The sequence below is a fragment of the Mobula birostris genome, chromosome 5, assembly GCF_030028105.1.
Source record: "Mobula birostris isolate sMobBir1 chromosome 5, sMobBir1.hap1, whole genome shotgun sequence".
NCBI lineage: Eukaryota > Metazoa > Chordata > Chondrichthyes > Myliobatiformes > Myliobatidae > Mobula > Mobula birostris.
The window spans coordinates 40,838,331-40,852,669 of record NC_092374.1 but is presented as its reverse complement, the minus strand read 5'-3'; the positions used below and the strand labels follow the sequence as shown (position 1 = coordinate 40,852,669).

Genomic DNA, 14,339 nt, shown 5'->3' with positions numbered 1-14,339 from the left:
CCAGTGACCTAAAATGAGTTTCACACCCCTGATATAGAATATCAGTAAAATACAACAATGCAGAATATGCAGTGACTGCCAAAACACAGGGGTGGTAGGACCAAGATGGTTTCCACAAAATCCCTAAATCCACTGGTACAATAATTCAGTTATCAGTGATCTCTGCAAGGCCTACTCCCCCCAGCACTGGGGCACTTATTGCATTAAGCTAGCCCTGATGGGCTGCCCACATTCTTCACATACAAGACCCAAGGCTCCTGAAATAACTTGCACCAGGTGAACAGAGGAAAAGATTAAACAACGTACTGAAATATTTTGGACAAAAAGTGAAACATCCCCACAGACCTTTGGAAGTTTCTTCTGGTCATGGGTAGAGCAGTTGCCGTACCAAGCCATGATGCATCTGCACAGGGGTTGTTGGATTCTAATGTTTTAATTCTAGGTTCTTTAAGAAGTCAGGAAAAATGCACAAAACTTAGTGCTTCATGATAGTTTTATTAAGTGTTAATAAAATACAGAATAGTGATGGAGGTCCACAAAGTGAAGAGAAAGACAAAAGAACTAAATGGCACTGCCTTGTGGTCCACTATTTTTATACCCATCTGGAAAATTTCTTTCAAATTCATAGATTCAACCAATGAGAAAACTCTTATTCAAACAATGCAGCACCAAGAGAAGCTTCCAGAATCAAACCAGTGTAACCACTAGGGAACACATGGAACAACTTTATATACATACTGTGGCCACTAGGAAGCATATTAGACTACTTGTTTAAGAACTTCTTAAAATACAAGTAGATGGCTAATTGTTAAACTGCAAAGAAAGTAACAATTAAACTGTCTAATCTAAGAATTAAATAGCTAGATCCAACAGAGTGAACATTACCAGTACCCTGTCCTGGTTCAACAAGTTTTGTGCCACTTTCCTAACTTCTGAAAGAACCTTCGATTAAAACATCAGAATCCAACAACTCCAAGGAGCTTGAAACTCTCAACTTCCTTGATCTCAGCACCATTGATGTAACAGGAGCATGTTCACTGTCTCCTTCCTAAAGTCTTTTGTTGACACTGGTGTCTCGTATTGTCATAATGCCATGTCATTGGGTTTTCGATCTCTTTCCTACACCGTGACTCATCAGTATTTGAATTACAACCCATTATGGTGGTATCATCTGCAAACTTTCAGGCAGGGTTGAGGCAGAATCTGACCACACAGTATGAATGTACAGGGAACAGAGTGGAGGGTGAGGTACAGCCTTACAGGGCACCATTGTTGAGAATAATCATGACAGAGCATTTGCAGCCTATGCTTATTGAGTTAACAAAGCTCTGGTCAATAAATAGTCTAGTGTAGGTGTCTTTAGAGTCCATGTGCTCCAGAGAGGAGTGTACGGCCAGGAGGTGGTGTCTGCCTTAGACCTGTTTCAACAGTAGGTAACTTGTAATTGCTGAAGTTGTCGCGGAGGCTGGAGTTAAGTATGCCATGACCAGCTACTCAAAGTACTTCATGATGGTGGATGTTAGAACCATTGGGTAGTACTCATTGCCTTATTTTTCTTAGATACTAGGATAATAGTAGTCTTCTTAAAGCAAGAGTGAACTTCAGATTGAATCAGGGAGAAGTTAAACATGTCTGCAGGTACCCCCCCAGTTGATCTATGCAAAATCTAGGGACATAGGCAGCGATACCATCTGGGTAAGATGCTTGTTGCAAGTTCACTCTCCAGAAGACTGCTCTTGCATTTGCAATGTTGACTGTGTTCAGCTGCCTTGGAGGCTGTCAGGAGGAGTGCCATCATTCCAATATCCTTCTGTGCAAAATCTGTAGAATCTATTAAGCTTTACAGGTTGAATCAAACGTGGAGCCTCTTAAGTGCATGATTTGTGGAAATTGTTTAGGATCAGCCCGGAAGTATTGTAAAATATCTGTGAGACTTCCAACTTTTTTTTCTAGGGCAATCCTTTGATGTAGTTGATACAAATTTCAAGGCAACAAGTCAACCTTTTATGGATTCTAATGGTCCTGACCATGTGTAATTAGCACTTAAAGCCAAATTATTGCAATCGATTGTGAGATCGGTTAATCTGGCCTGCTAATTGCATGTAACCCCAGAAGGAATGTAATTATTTCAAAGGAATCTGGAAGATGTGCCATTAGAGAAGCCCTGCCCAAGTTGTGAGATGCTGTTTGTATTATAAAAGTTCTGCTGGTATACTGAGCAGTATCATGATTTGAAGCATTTTGCCAAAGATGACAGACTGTCAGCTGAGTCAAGTACAAACTTGCTTGTCGCCATAATACACGTTAATGGTATGCTGTTATCCACTTTACAGCTTATTCTTCCTAATGTTAATGTGGAGTTGAAATACTTTGATCTTGGTCTCCCCAGTCGAGATAAAACAGAGGACCAGGTGACAATTGAGTCTGCATTGGCAGCCCAAAAATATGGAGTTGCAGTGAAATGTGCCACCATTACACCAGATGAAGTCCGTGTAGAAGGTATGCAGTAGATTAGTTTGTAGTCTTCCAATTTCATGTTCTTCATTAGTAGCCCACTGTATGATTTGTAGTCCAAATTTAAAATGTGCATATTCAATTTTTTTTTTGTTTTCATGGTTACTTTATCTATTGTTTCATTAACATAATTGAAGTGTATATCTGGAACCTACCCACTTGAATGTTTGGGACCAGTGTGTGAACATGTAAGTTGCAAACCGTGTGGTTAAATTTCTCGTATTATTCAAAAAAAAAAGTGCCAGTGCTGGAAATACAGAATAAAAATTTTAGAAATGCTTCAAAATTTCAACAAGTTGGACAGCATCTCTAGAGAGAAAGAAAGGTTAATGTTTCAACCAAATGACCTGACATCAGAATGGTTTTTCTCTCCACAAATCCTCTACCTATTTCTTAACTGTATTTCTCTGTCAATATACATTCCACTGCCTGAGACCTTAGTTTAATGTTTTATTGAAAATGAGTACCTTATGCCATCAATATGCACCAAAGAATCATGTGAGATTACAAGTTTGTGGGATATCACGATGTATTCTTTTTTCTGCATATTTTGGTGTCTGTACTTGTATAGCCATTAATAGTTTATAGTGAGGTGTGACTTTGTAAGCAAATATGTAAAATGCCTGTCAATAGAAGATGAGGTCTGGACTTCCTGATGGCCATTAACAGCTTCCTGTTCAGATAATGGATGGTCATCTTAGCATTCTTTGTGGTTGGTTGGTAAAATGATGGTACAAATAGTAAGGAGAATAGAATAGAAAGATACAAGAAATAGAAGCAAGAGTGGTCTGTACGACCTCTTGAATCCTGAGGAAACTTGCTGAGGTTCCCTACTAACTTTTCTATGGAAATGGTTTTTGGACTTTCTGTCATTCTAGAACTTGCGTATGATCTACATGTCCTTTCAGTGAATGGGGAGTAAAAGACTTGAGAAGCAAAAAGCTGTGTTACATTTTTAAGTTGTTTGTGCTTTGTTTTTTTTAATGTTAAATTCTATTACTTTTTTAGCATTCAGAAACATTCATAAAATGAAATGAGACATTCAGAAACATTGTAAGATCTGTCCAGAATATTCAATCAGCAAAGAAGGGACAGGGATTTGCCATCTGTCAGAGGGGTCCAGAGAAGTTTTGTGTTTAGGGTTTGTTCTAGCCCACTATTGTCACTTTTGTACGGCAATTTCAGGCCCAGCCCCTGCTTGGAGCTCACTTCTTGGCTTTGGTACTGTGTAAGCCAGCAGGATAGTATCTGGACTCTATGAATGCAAGCCTGGAGGAATGAGGAATGCAAGAAGTGAGTGCAGTCATTGGGTCCCACTGTTAAGACCATTCTATGTGGTTAAAGTAACCTTTACTGAAGTGCCACCAGATGGTGTAAGTGTCCCTGATTCAGAATAGAGAACTTGCTATCTGTAAACATTTCAATAACTACACTCTTTACATAGATTTAGTAGAATTATCAATCCAATTACACTGTGAGAAACTCATGGTGAAAACCCAACTGATACATTTTCAGAGTTCGGACTGAAACAAATGTGGAAAAGCCCAAATGGGACCATCCGAAATATCTTAGGTGGCACGGTTTTCAGAGAGCCAATTATTTGTAACAACATCCCACGACTTGTTCCTGGTTGGGTAAAGCCAATCACAATAGGACGGCATGCATACGGTGATCAGGTAAGACATCCGGAGACGATTTCTTGAACATGTGCCTATCTGGGTTTGGTGGCTGGGGCAACTGTTTAAGACCATTTTCAAGCATCAAGGATCAAAGATCAACTTTTCTGGCCATAAGCATTTACTGTACACGTATTGGGAATTTGCTGTGGTGTTGGTCCGGGCACAACATTCAACAGCTCTAAGGTATGGGGAATAATATAAAAATACTAAAAGATTCACAAGAAAACACCATTTGCAAAATAATCTTTCCTCAATATACAAGGAAGAGTTAGCCCAGATTGTGAATTTAAGGGTCTAGTGGAGCTTAAGTAGAACAAAAAGCTTCATTATTGAAGATCAGTTTATATGAATGCATTCTGATATAAGTAGCTCTATTTATTTAGTGTTTAGCCGATGCTAGTGTGGGCACATGGCCAAGTGGTTAAGGCATTGGACTAGTGACCTGAAGGTCGTGAGTTCAAGCCCCAGCCAAGGCAACGTGTTGTGTCCTTGAGCAAGGCACTTAATCACACATTGCTCTGCGACGACACTGGTGCCAAGCTGTATGGGTCCTAATGCCCTTCCCTTGGACAACATTGGTGTCATGGGGAGGGGAGACTTGCAGCATGGGCAGCTGCTGGTCTTCCATACAACCTTGCCCAGGCCTGCGCCCTGGAGAGTGAAGACTTTCCAGGCGCAGATCCATGGTCTTGCAAGACTAACGGATGCCTTTCTTTCTAGCCTATGCTACAACACACCTATCCAGGTTTATGAACAAGTGGATGAAATGACAGCCACAGAATATAGCAAGATGAAGTGTTTGGGCAATTTTCCATTAACAAGTAGTTTTCTGAAATTCAGCAGCAAGTATTTAAGCAGTACACCATAAGACTTTCTTGCAGTACACCATAAGACTTTGAGTACTCTGCCATTTGATACGATTGAACTTAATCCTATTCCTCAAGTCCACATAGACCATAAGAATTAAGCCATTTGGCTTATTGAGTCTTCTTTGTCATTTCATCATTACTGATCCATTTCCCTCTCAACCACATTCTCCTGCTTTCTTCGTGTAACCTTTTATGCCCAGTCTAATCAAGAACCTATCAACCTCCGCCTTAAATGCACTCAAAAACCTGCCTGTGACAATGAATTCCACAGATTAACCACTCTATGGCTCAGAAATTTCTTCTTAACTCTGTTCTAAAGGATGCTCCTTCTATTCTGAGGCTGTGTCCTCTGGTTTTAGACTCCCCCACTGTAGAAAATATCCTGTACACATCCACTGTACCTAAGCCGATCAACATTCAATAGTTTTCAATAAGATTCCCCATCATTCTTCTAAATTACAGGGAGTATACACCCAGAACCATACGATAACCCTTTCATTCCCTGAATCATTCTCATGAACCTCCTCTTAACCCCCTCCAATGACACCACATCCTTGCTTAGATAAGAGGCCCAAAACTGCTCACAGTACTCCAGTGTTCACCAATGCCTCATAAAGCATCAGCATTACACTCTTGCTTTTATATTCCAGTCCTCTTGAAATGAATGTTAATATTGCATTCACCTTCCTCACCAACAACTCAACCTGCATGCTAACATTTAGGGAATCCTGCACAAAGATTCCCAAGTTCCTTTGCACCATGGATTTTTGGATTTTCTCCCCATTTAGAAAGTAGCCTGTGCTTTTATTCCTTCTATGAAAGTATATGGCTTTGCACTTCCCAACACCGTATTTCATCTGCTAGTTCTTTGCCCATTCTCCTAATCTGTCTAAGACCTTCTGCAGCATACTGCTCCCTCAACACTACCTATTTTCATATTGACCGCAAACTTGGCCACAAAGACATCAATTCCATCATCCAAATCATTGACTTACAATGTAAAAAGAAGCAGTCCCGACACTGACCCTGCAGAACACTGCTGGTTACTGGCAGCCAATCAAAAAAGACCTCTTTTATTCCCACTCTGCCCCTTGCCAATCAGTCAATGCTCTATCCATGCTGGTATCTTTCCTGAAATACCATGGGCTATTGCGAAACAGCCTCATGTGCGGCACCTTGTCAAAGGCCTTCTGAATATCCAAGTACACAACATCAGCTGATTCTTCTTTTAGTCCATGAGCCAGGACCCCAGATTTGGGCCACCAGTACCATCTGGGGGGAATAATTCCTACAGTGGTTTTTTGGCAAGGTATACACCCCTAGTGCTAGAAAATATGTGATAGCATTGCAGCGGTGGTAGCTTTCTGTGTTTAAGCCTCTTCATCATGAAGAGAGACTTAGAGACTGAAAAGGAAAGCCAAGGAAAGCATTACTGATGAAGCTGGTGAGAATACCTGTACATCAAAAGGACCAAGTAGGAGATCTTCATCAGAAGCAAGGCTGTATGATCAAATCTGCATTTTTTGTAATAAGGTAAAATTTCTGAAGGGCTCCAAGTCACGTGAAAAGCTTACACAAGCTGTATGACTCAGAGCTGACCAAACACTACGAGAATGTGCAACCCAAAAGGAAGATGAAAAGATTCTAGCAGTAATAAGCAGAGACATAGTTGCTTCAGAGGCCCACTATCATGTTTCATGCTATAAGGATTATACCAGAATCAAGAAAAAGGAACCTCAGTACAAAGAGAATGCTGATGAAACAGATGGTGATGAACTGTATAAAAGGATTGAAAGGGAAGCCTATAAAGACCTTTTCGAGTATATCAGAACTGATATCATACCCAACAAGATGATTGTACAAGTCACTTCTTTGGTCACGAAACTTGAATCTTTCATGCTATTTGGTGGAGTTACTCTCCTGCAAGATTCTACAAGGAAGCACATTCATAGGAAACTGGAATCTGAGCTGGGCAATTCAGCAGATAAATTTCCAGATGACAAAACAAAATTGTTAATAGTTCCTGAAAGTATTATTAAGGGACGTTGTCTTGGAAAATCAAACTCCACAAAGGGAACTCAAAGTTTTGAGGGCCAAGGCAACCAATTTCGAAAAGATCATAGATCAGATTTCATCACATATCAGATCAATCATTAGACAGGAGATGACTGTGACTCCCTGGCCGTTCCATCCATCTGATGTGAAATATAGTGCTCATACCTCCATACCAGATCAACTAGAGCGGCTTCTCGTTGGACTGCTGACTGGAAATCTTGCCGCCAAGACTCAGACACAGAGGGTCACTGCTCTGGTTTAGTCATTTTGTCAGGACATAATATATGCTGTGATATGTGGTCAACATAAACCACCAAAGCACCTTCTACTTCCTTATGCAGTAAAAACACTGACGAGTAACACTGAGCTCATCCAAACACTGAACAGTAATCACAAAATAATCTGCAGATGCTGGGGTTAAAGCAACACTCACAGCACGCTGGAGGAACTCAGTAGGTCGGGCAGCATCTGTGGAAAAGATCGGTCGACATTTCGGGCCGGAACCCAACACTGAACAGGCTTGGACATGGGGTGTCTTACTCCCAACTTGAAGAGAACAATACTGCTCTGTGTCTCCAAAAGCTGGCAACAGCCTCCAACCAAAGAGTTGTACTTCCAGCCTCCATCAAGCCTCATGTCTTCACCAATCTTGCATGGGATAATATCGATAGACTTGAGGAAACTCTCACTGGAAAGGGTACATCACATAGAGTCAATGGCATAGTGGCACAGGCCAATGTCTATGGACCACATCTGCCAAGAGCTGAGCTTCCACACATTGAGAAACTGAAGCAGAGATCAGTCACCATTGAGGACCAAGAACTGGAAGTATATGTAGCAGGTGCACGTGTGGGCCCACAGCCTCTCCCAACCAGGAAACCAAGAAAGCTGCTCTTCTTGCCCGCAAGAAGAACCTGGTGTGGACACTTGTAAGGCTAACAGATCAGAGAATCAGACAATCCCAAGCTAGACTGGTTTTAATATCAGCACCAGGGACCAAGAACCAATCTCACAAGTGGGTATCTGCCAACCATCAATTCACCAGCCACAGAGTTGACCACAGCATTTGAAATCCTGAACCAATCAGAGCTAATCAGGAAGGAACTTCATCTAGAAACAATTGTGGTAGTCATGGATCAAGCACTCTATGCAAAAGCCACTGAAATTGCCTGGAAGCACAAAGAGCGCTTCTCCAACATTGTTCTCAGGATGGGGACATTCCGTACCATATGTAATGCCTTAGCCATCCTAGGAAAGCGATTTCGGGATGCTAGTCTAAAGGACGTATGCATAGAGGCTGGAATTGTCGCAGAGGGGTCCATCAATGGAGTCCTTGATGGTAAACACTACAATCGTGCTGTCAGGGTCCACAAGTACATCTATGAAGCACTGATGAGACTCGTATGGGCAGAGTTCACACCGTGGGTTGAGAACAATGTTCCAGAGAGGAGTGGGTTGATCAAATCATTCTTAGACCATGTGAATGACGTGGCCAGTGACTTGAACCAACAGAAGTTGAATAATCTGCTGCAAAGTCCACTCTTAGCTGAGCAGATAACCCTGTGGACAGACTTTCTGGAACACTTCCGTCACAACAATGGAGAGCTTTCCGCATTCTGGATATCATACATTGACATGGTAGAAAACATTGTACTTGGGCTTCTGTGCGCCTCTCGTGAGGGAGACTGGGAGTTGCACCTCCATGCTATAAGAACCATGATCCCATGGTGCTTTGCCTATGATAAGATAAATTATGCCAAATGCCTGTCCCCTTACTTTGCTCAGATGAACCCCCCAGAGAAGAATCCTTCTGTGTATGAGGCCTTCAAGACAGGCCAATTCTCAGTGCAGCTGTCAAGTAACAACCCCTTTGGGCAGATCCCTGTGGACCAGGCTATTGAAGCCACAGTGAACAAAGACACACAGACTCCTGGAGGCACATCACGGTTCAGCCTGAATGCTGGAGCTATCAAGCGTTACTACATAACAGCTGAGCACGCATAAAGCTACCACTGGTGCAATGCTATCACATATTTTCTAACTCTCGAGATGTATACCTTGCCAAAAATCACTATGAGCATTATTCCTCTCAGATGGTACTGACCAACCCTACTGGCTCACGGACTATTTGTCTACCCTGCTTGCTATTTTCTCAAAGAGTTCTAGTGGATTTGTCAGGCAACATTTTCTTAAGGAAACCATGCTGACTTTGGCCTGTTTCATCATCTGCCTCCAAGTATCACAAAACCACATCCTTAACAATCGACTCGTAACACCTTCCCAACCACTGAGGTCAGGCTAACCGACCTATAATTTCCTTTCTGTTGCTTCCCTCCCTTCTTGAAAACTGGAGTGCCATAATCTATTGATTCTTGAAAGATCACCACCAATGCCTCCACAATCTCTTGAGCCACTTCTTTCAGAACAATGAGGTGTAGTCCACCTGGTCCAGTTGACTTGTTTACCTTCAGACCTTACAGCTTCCCAAGCACCTTCTCCTTAGTAATAGCAGCTGTGCTCACTTCTGCCCCCCGACAATCTGAAACCTACAGCATACAGCTAGTGTCTTCCACAGTGAAGACTGGTGCAAAATACTTATTGTTCATCCGCCATTTCCTTGACCCCATTACTATGTCTCCAGCTTTATTTTCTGGTGGTCCAATATCTACTGTTGCCTTTCTTATACTCTTTAAAGAATGGCAGCACCTCTACTTAGGAGTTTGCAAAGATTCAGCATAACATCTGAAACATTGAGAAACCTCTATAGCTGTGTAGTGGAGTATATTGACTGGCTGTATCCAATGTCCTTGAATGGAATATTCTACGAGAAGTACTGGATATAGCCCAGTCCATCACGGGTAAAGTTCTCCCCACCATTGAGCACATGTACATGAAGCATTGTCACAGGAAAACAACATCCTCAGGGACCCCCACCACCCGGGTCATGCTTTCTTCTTGCTGTTTCCATCAGGAAAAAGCTATGGGAGCTTTAGGACTCACCACCACCAGCTTCATGAACAATTATTACTCCTCAACCATCAGGCTCTTGAACCAGAGAAACAACTTCACTCAACTTCAGTTGCGTTGTCATTGAAATATTCCCACAACTTAAGGACTCGCTTTCAAGAACTGATCATCTCATGTTCTTGATATTTATTGTTTATTTATTTATTTATTTTTGCACTTTGGTTAAGCACCCAAGTTGGAGTGGTCTTTCATTGATTCTACTGTGGTTATTAGATTTATTGAGTATGGCTGCAAGAAAGTGAATCTCAGGGTTGTTTATGTTGACATGTATGTTCTTTGATAATAAATTTACTTTGAACGTTGAACTTTATATATCTCAGAAAACTTCTGTATCCTCTTTGATATTATTGGCAAGCTTACCTTCATATTTCATCTTTTCCCTCCAAATGGCTTTTTAGTTACTCTCCGTTTGGCTTTTTAAAACTTCCTAATCCTCTAGCTTTCCACTAATGCTTGCTCTATTATATAAGACCATAAGACCAAAAAACAAAGGAGCAGAAATCGACCATTCGACCCATTGAGTCTGCTCCGCCATTTCATCATGAGCTGATCCACTCTCCCATTTAGTCCCACTCCCCCGCCTTCTCACCATAACCTTCGATGCCCTGGCTACTCAGATACCTATCGATCTCTGCCTTAAATACACCCATGACTTGGCCTCCATTGCTGCCCGTGGCAACAAATTCCATAGATTCACCACCCTCTGGTTAAAAAAAATTTCTTCGCACCTCTGTTCTGAATGAGCGCCCTTCATTCCTTAAGTCATGCCCTCTCATACTAGACTCCCCCATCATGGGAAACAACTTTGCCACATCCACTCTGTCCATGCCTTTCAACATTCGAAATGTTTCTATGAGGTCCCCCTTCATTCTTCTAAGGAATACAATCCAAGAGCAGACAAATGTTCCTCATATGTTAACCCTTTAATTCCTGGAATCATTCTAGTGAATTTTCTCTGTACCCTCTCCAACGTCAGCACATCCTTTCTTATATAAGGAGCCCAAAACTGCCCACAGTACTCCAGGTGAGGTCTTAACAGCACCTTATAGAGCCTCAACATCACATCCCTGCCCCTATACTCTATTCCTCTAGAAATGAATGCCAACATTGCATTCGCCTTCTTCAGCACCGACTCAACCTGGAAGTTAACCTTAAGGATATCCTGCACGAGGACTCCCAAGTCCCATTGCATCTCAGAACTTTGAATTCTCTCCCCATTTAAATAATAGTCTGCCCGTTTATTTCTTCTGCCAAAGTGCATAACCATACACTTTCCAACACTGTATTTCATTTGCCACTTCTTTGCCCATTCTTCCAATCTATCCAAGTCTCTCTGCAGACTCTCTGTTACCTCAGCTGTACCGGCCCCTCCACCTATCTTTGTATCATCAGCAAACTTAGCCACAAAGCCATCTATTCCATAATCCAAATCGTTGATGTACGATGTAAAAAGAAGCAGCCCCCACACGGACCCCTGTGGAACACCACTGGTAACCAGCAACCAACCAGAATAGGATCCCTTTATTCCCACTGTCTGTTTCCTACCAATCAGCCAATGCTCTATCCACGTATGTAATTTTCCTGTAATTCCATGGGCTCTTATCTTGTTAAGCAGCCTCATGTGTGGCACCTTGTCAAAGGCCTTCTGAAAATCCAAATTTCCAACATCCACTGCATCTCCCTTGTCTAGCCTACTTGTAATTTCCTCAAAAAATTGTAATAGGTTTGTGTGGCAGGATTTTCCTTTAAGGAATCCATGCTGAGTTCTGCCTATCTTGTCACATGCCTCCAGGAACTCCGTAACCTCATCCTTGACAATCGAATCCAACAGCTTCCCAACCACCGATGTCAAGCTAACAGGTCTATAATTTCCTTTTTGCTTCCTTGCCCCCTACTTAAGTAGTGGAGTGATATTTGCAATCTTCCAGTCTTCCGGAATCATGCCAGAATCTATCGACTTTTGAAAGATCATCGCTAATGCCTCCGCAATCTCCACAGCTTCAGAACACGAGGGTGCATTCCATCTGGTCTGGGACATTTATCTGCCCTTAGACTATTCAGCTTCCTGAGTACTTTCTCTGTCGTAATTGTGACTGCGCACACTTCTCTTCCCTGCCACCCTTGAGTGTCTGGTATACTGCTGATGTCTTCCTCAGTGAAGACTGACGCAAAATATTCATTCAGTTCCTCCGCCATCTCCTTATCTCCCATTACAATTTCTCCAGCATCATTTTCTATTGGTCCTATATCTATTCTCACCTGTCTTTTACTCTTTATATACTTGAAAAAGCTTTTAGTATCCTCTTTGATATTATTTGCTAGCTTCCTTTCATAGTTCATCCTCTTAATGACCACCTTAGTTTCCTTTTGTAAGCTTTTAAAAACTTCCCAATCCTCTGTCTTCCCATTAATTTTTGCTTCCTTGTATGCCCTCTCCTTATCTTTAACTTTGGCTTTGACTTCTCTTGTCAACCACGGTTGCATCCTTTTTCCATTCAAAAATTTCTTCTTTTTTGGAATATATCTGTCTTGCACCCTCCTCACTTCTCGCATAAACTCCAGCCACAGTTGCTCTGCCGTCCTTCCCGCTAGTGTCCCTTTCCAGTCAACTTTGGCCAGTTCCCCTCTCATGCCACTGTAATTTCCTTTACTCCACTGAAATACCAACACATTGGATTTCGGCTTCTCTTTTTCAAATTTCACAGTGAACTCAATCATGTTATGATCACTGTCTCCTAAGGGTTCCTTCACCTCAATCTCTCTAATTACCTCCGGTTCATTACACAATACCCAATCCAGTACAGCCGGTCCCCTAGTGGGCTCAACAACAAGCTGTTCTAAAAAGCCATCTCGCGGACATTCTACAAATTCTCTCTCTTGAGATCCAGTGCTGACCTGATTTCCCCAATCCACTCGCATGTTAAAATCCCCCACAATTATCATAACACTGCCCTTCTGACAAACCTTTTCTATTTCCTGTTGTAATTTGTTGTCCACATCACTGCAGCTGTTTGGAGGCCTGTATATAACTGCCATCAGGGTCCTTTTACCCCTGCGATTTCTTAGCTCAATCCATAAAGATTCTGCACCTTCCGATCCTATATCACCTCTTTCTAATGATTTAATATCATTTCTTACCAATAAAGCCACGCCTCTCCCTCTGCCTAATTTCCTATCCTTCCGATACACCGTGTATCCACCGTATATGCCCCCTCTTTTGCTTTTATGTTGGCTTTGACTTTCATGATTACATCATCCTGTCTTCAGAATACTACTTCTTTGGGATATGTCTATCCAACACCTTTTGAACTGCTCCCAGAAACTCCAGCCATTGCTGCTCTGCCATCATCCATGCTAGAGTCCCCTTCTAATCAACTTTTGTCCAGTTCCCCTCTCATGCTCTGTAATTCCCTTTACTCCACACTAATACTGATACCTCTGACTTTAGCTTCTCCGTCTCAAATGGAAGGGTGAATTCTATCATAATATGATCTCTGCCTGCTAAGCGTTCCTTTAGCTTAAGTTCCCTAATCAAATCCATTACATTTCACCCAATCCAAAATAGCTGATTCCCCAGTGGGCTCAACTGCAAGCAGCTCTAAAAAGCCATCTTGTAGGCATTCCATAGATTCTCTTTCTTGGGATCCAGCACCAACCTGATTTTCCCAACCTAATTGCATTTTGAAACCCCCATGACTGTCATAAGATTGCCCTTTTGACATGCCTTTTCTCTCTCCTGTTGTAAATTGTAGCCCACATCCTGGTTACTGTTCAGAGGCCAGGATATATAACTCATATATCAGAGTATTTTTTCCCTTTCAGTTTCTTAACTCTACCCACAAGGATTATACATCTTATGATCACCTATGTCACCTCTTTCTACGGATTTGGTATAATTTTTTTACCAACGGAGCCAAGCCACCCCCTCTCCGTACCCACTTGTCCTTTCAATATAATGTGTACCCTTGGTTGTTAAGCTCCTAACTATAATCTTCTTTCAGCCACGAATCAGTGATGCCCATAATGTCATACTGGCTAATCTTTAACTGTGCTACAAGATCATCTACCTTATTTTGTATACTGTGTGCACTCAAATATAATACCTTCAGTCCTGCATTCATCACTCTTTTCTATTTTGTCCCCCTTTTGCACTGCAGCTCATCCCACTGACTGCAATATTGCCCTGTCATCTGCT

At 41.9% G+C, this 14,339-nt stretch overlaps 2 protein-coding genes across 3 annotated transcripts in view; one reads left to right on the top strand and one right to left on the bottom strand.

Moving 5' to 3' along the window:
* LOC140197661 (isocitrate dehydrogenase [NADP], mitochondrial-like) overlaps nt 1–14,339 on the top strand; it is a 66,106-nt gene that overhangs the window by 31,147 nt on the left and 20,620 nt on the right. For both annotated transcript variants that reach the window (XM_072257944.1, XM_072257945.1), the window contains exons 3-4: nt 2,334–2,499; nt 4,030–4,190. In XM_072257944.1, the coding sequence (XP_072114045.1) occupies nt 2,334–2,499; nt 4,030–4,190 (327 nt within the window). The remainder of the gene's footprint in view (nt 1–2,333; nt 2,500–4,029; nt 4,191–14,339) is intronic.
* mrps27 (mitochondrial ribosomal protein S27) overlaps nt 1–14,339 on the bottom strand; it is a 218,909-nt gene that overhangs the window by 185,829 nt on the left and 18,741 nt on the right. The window lies entirely within an intron of this gene.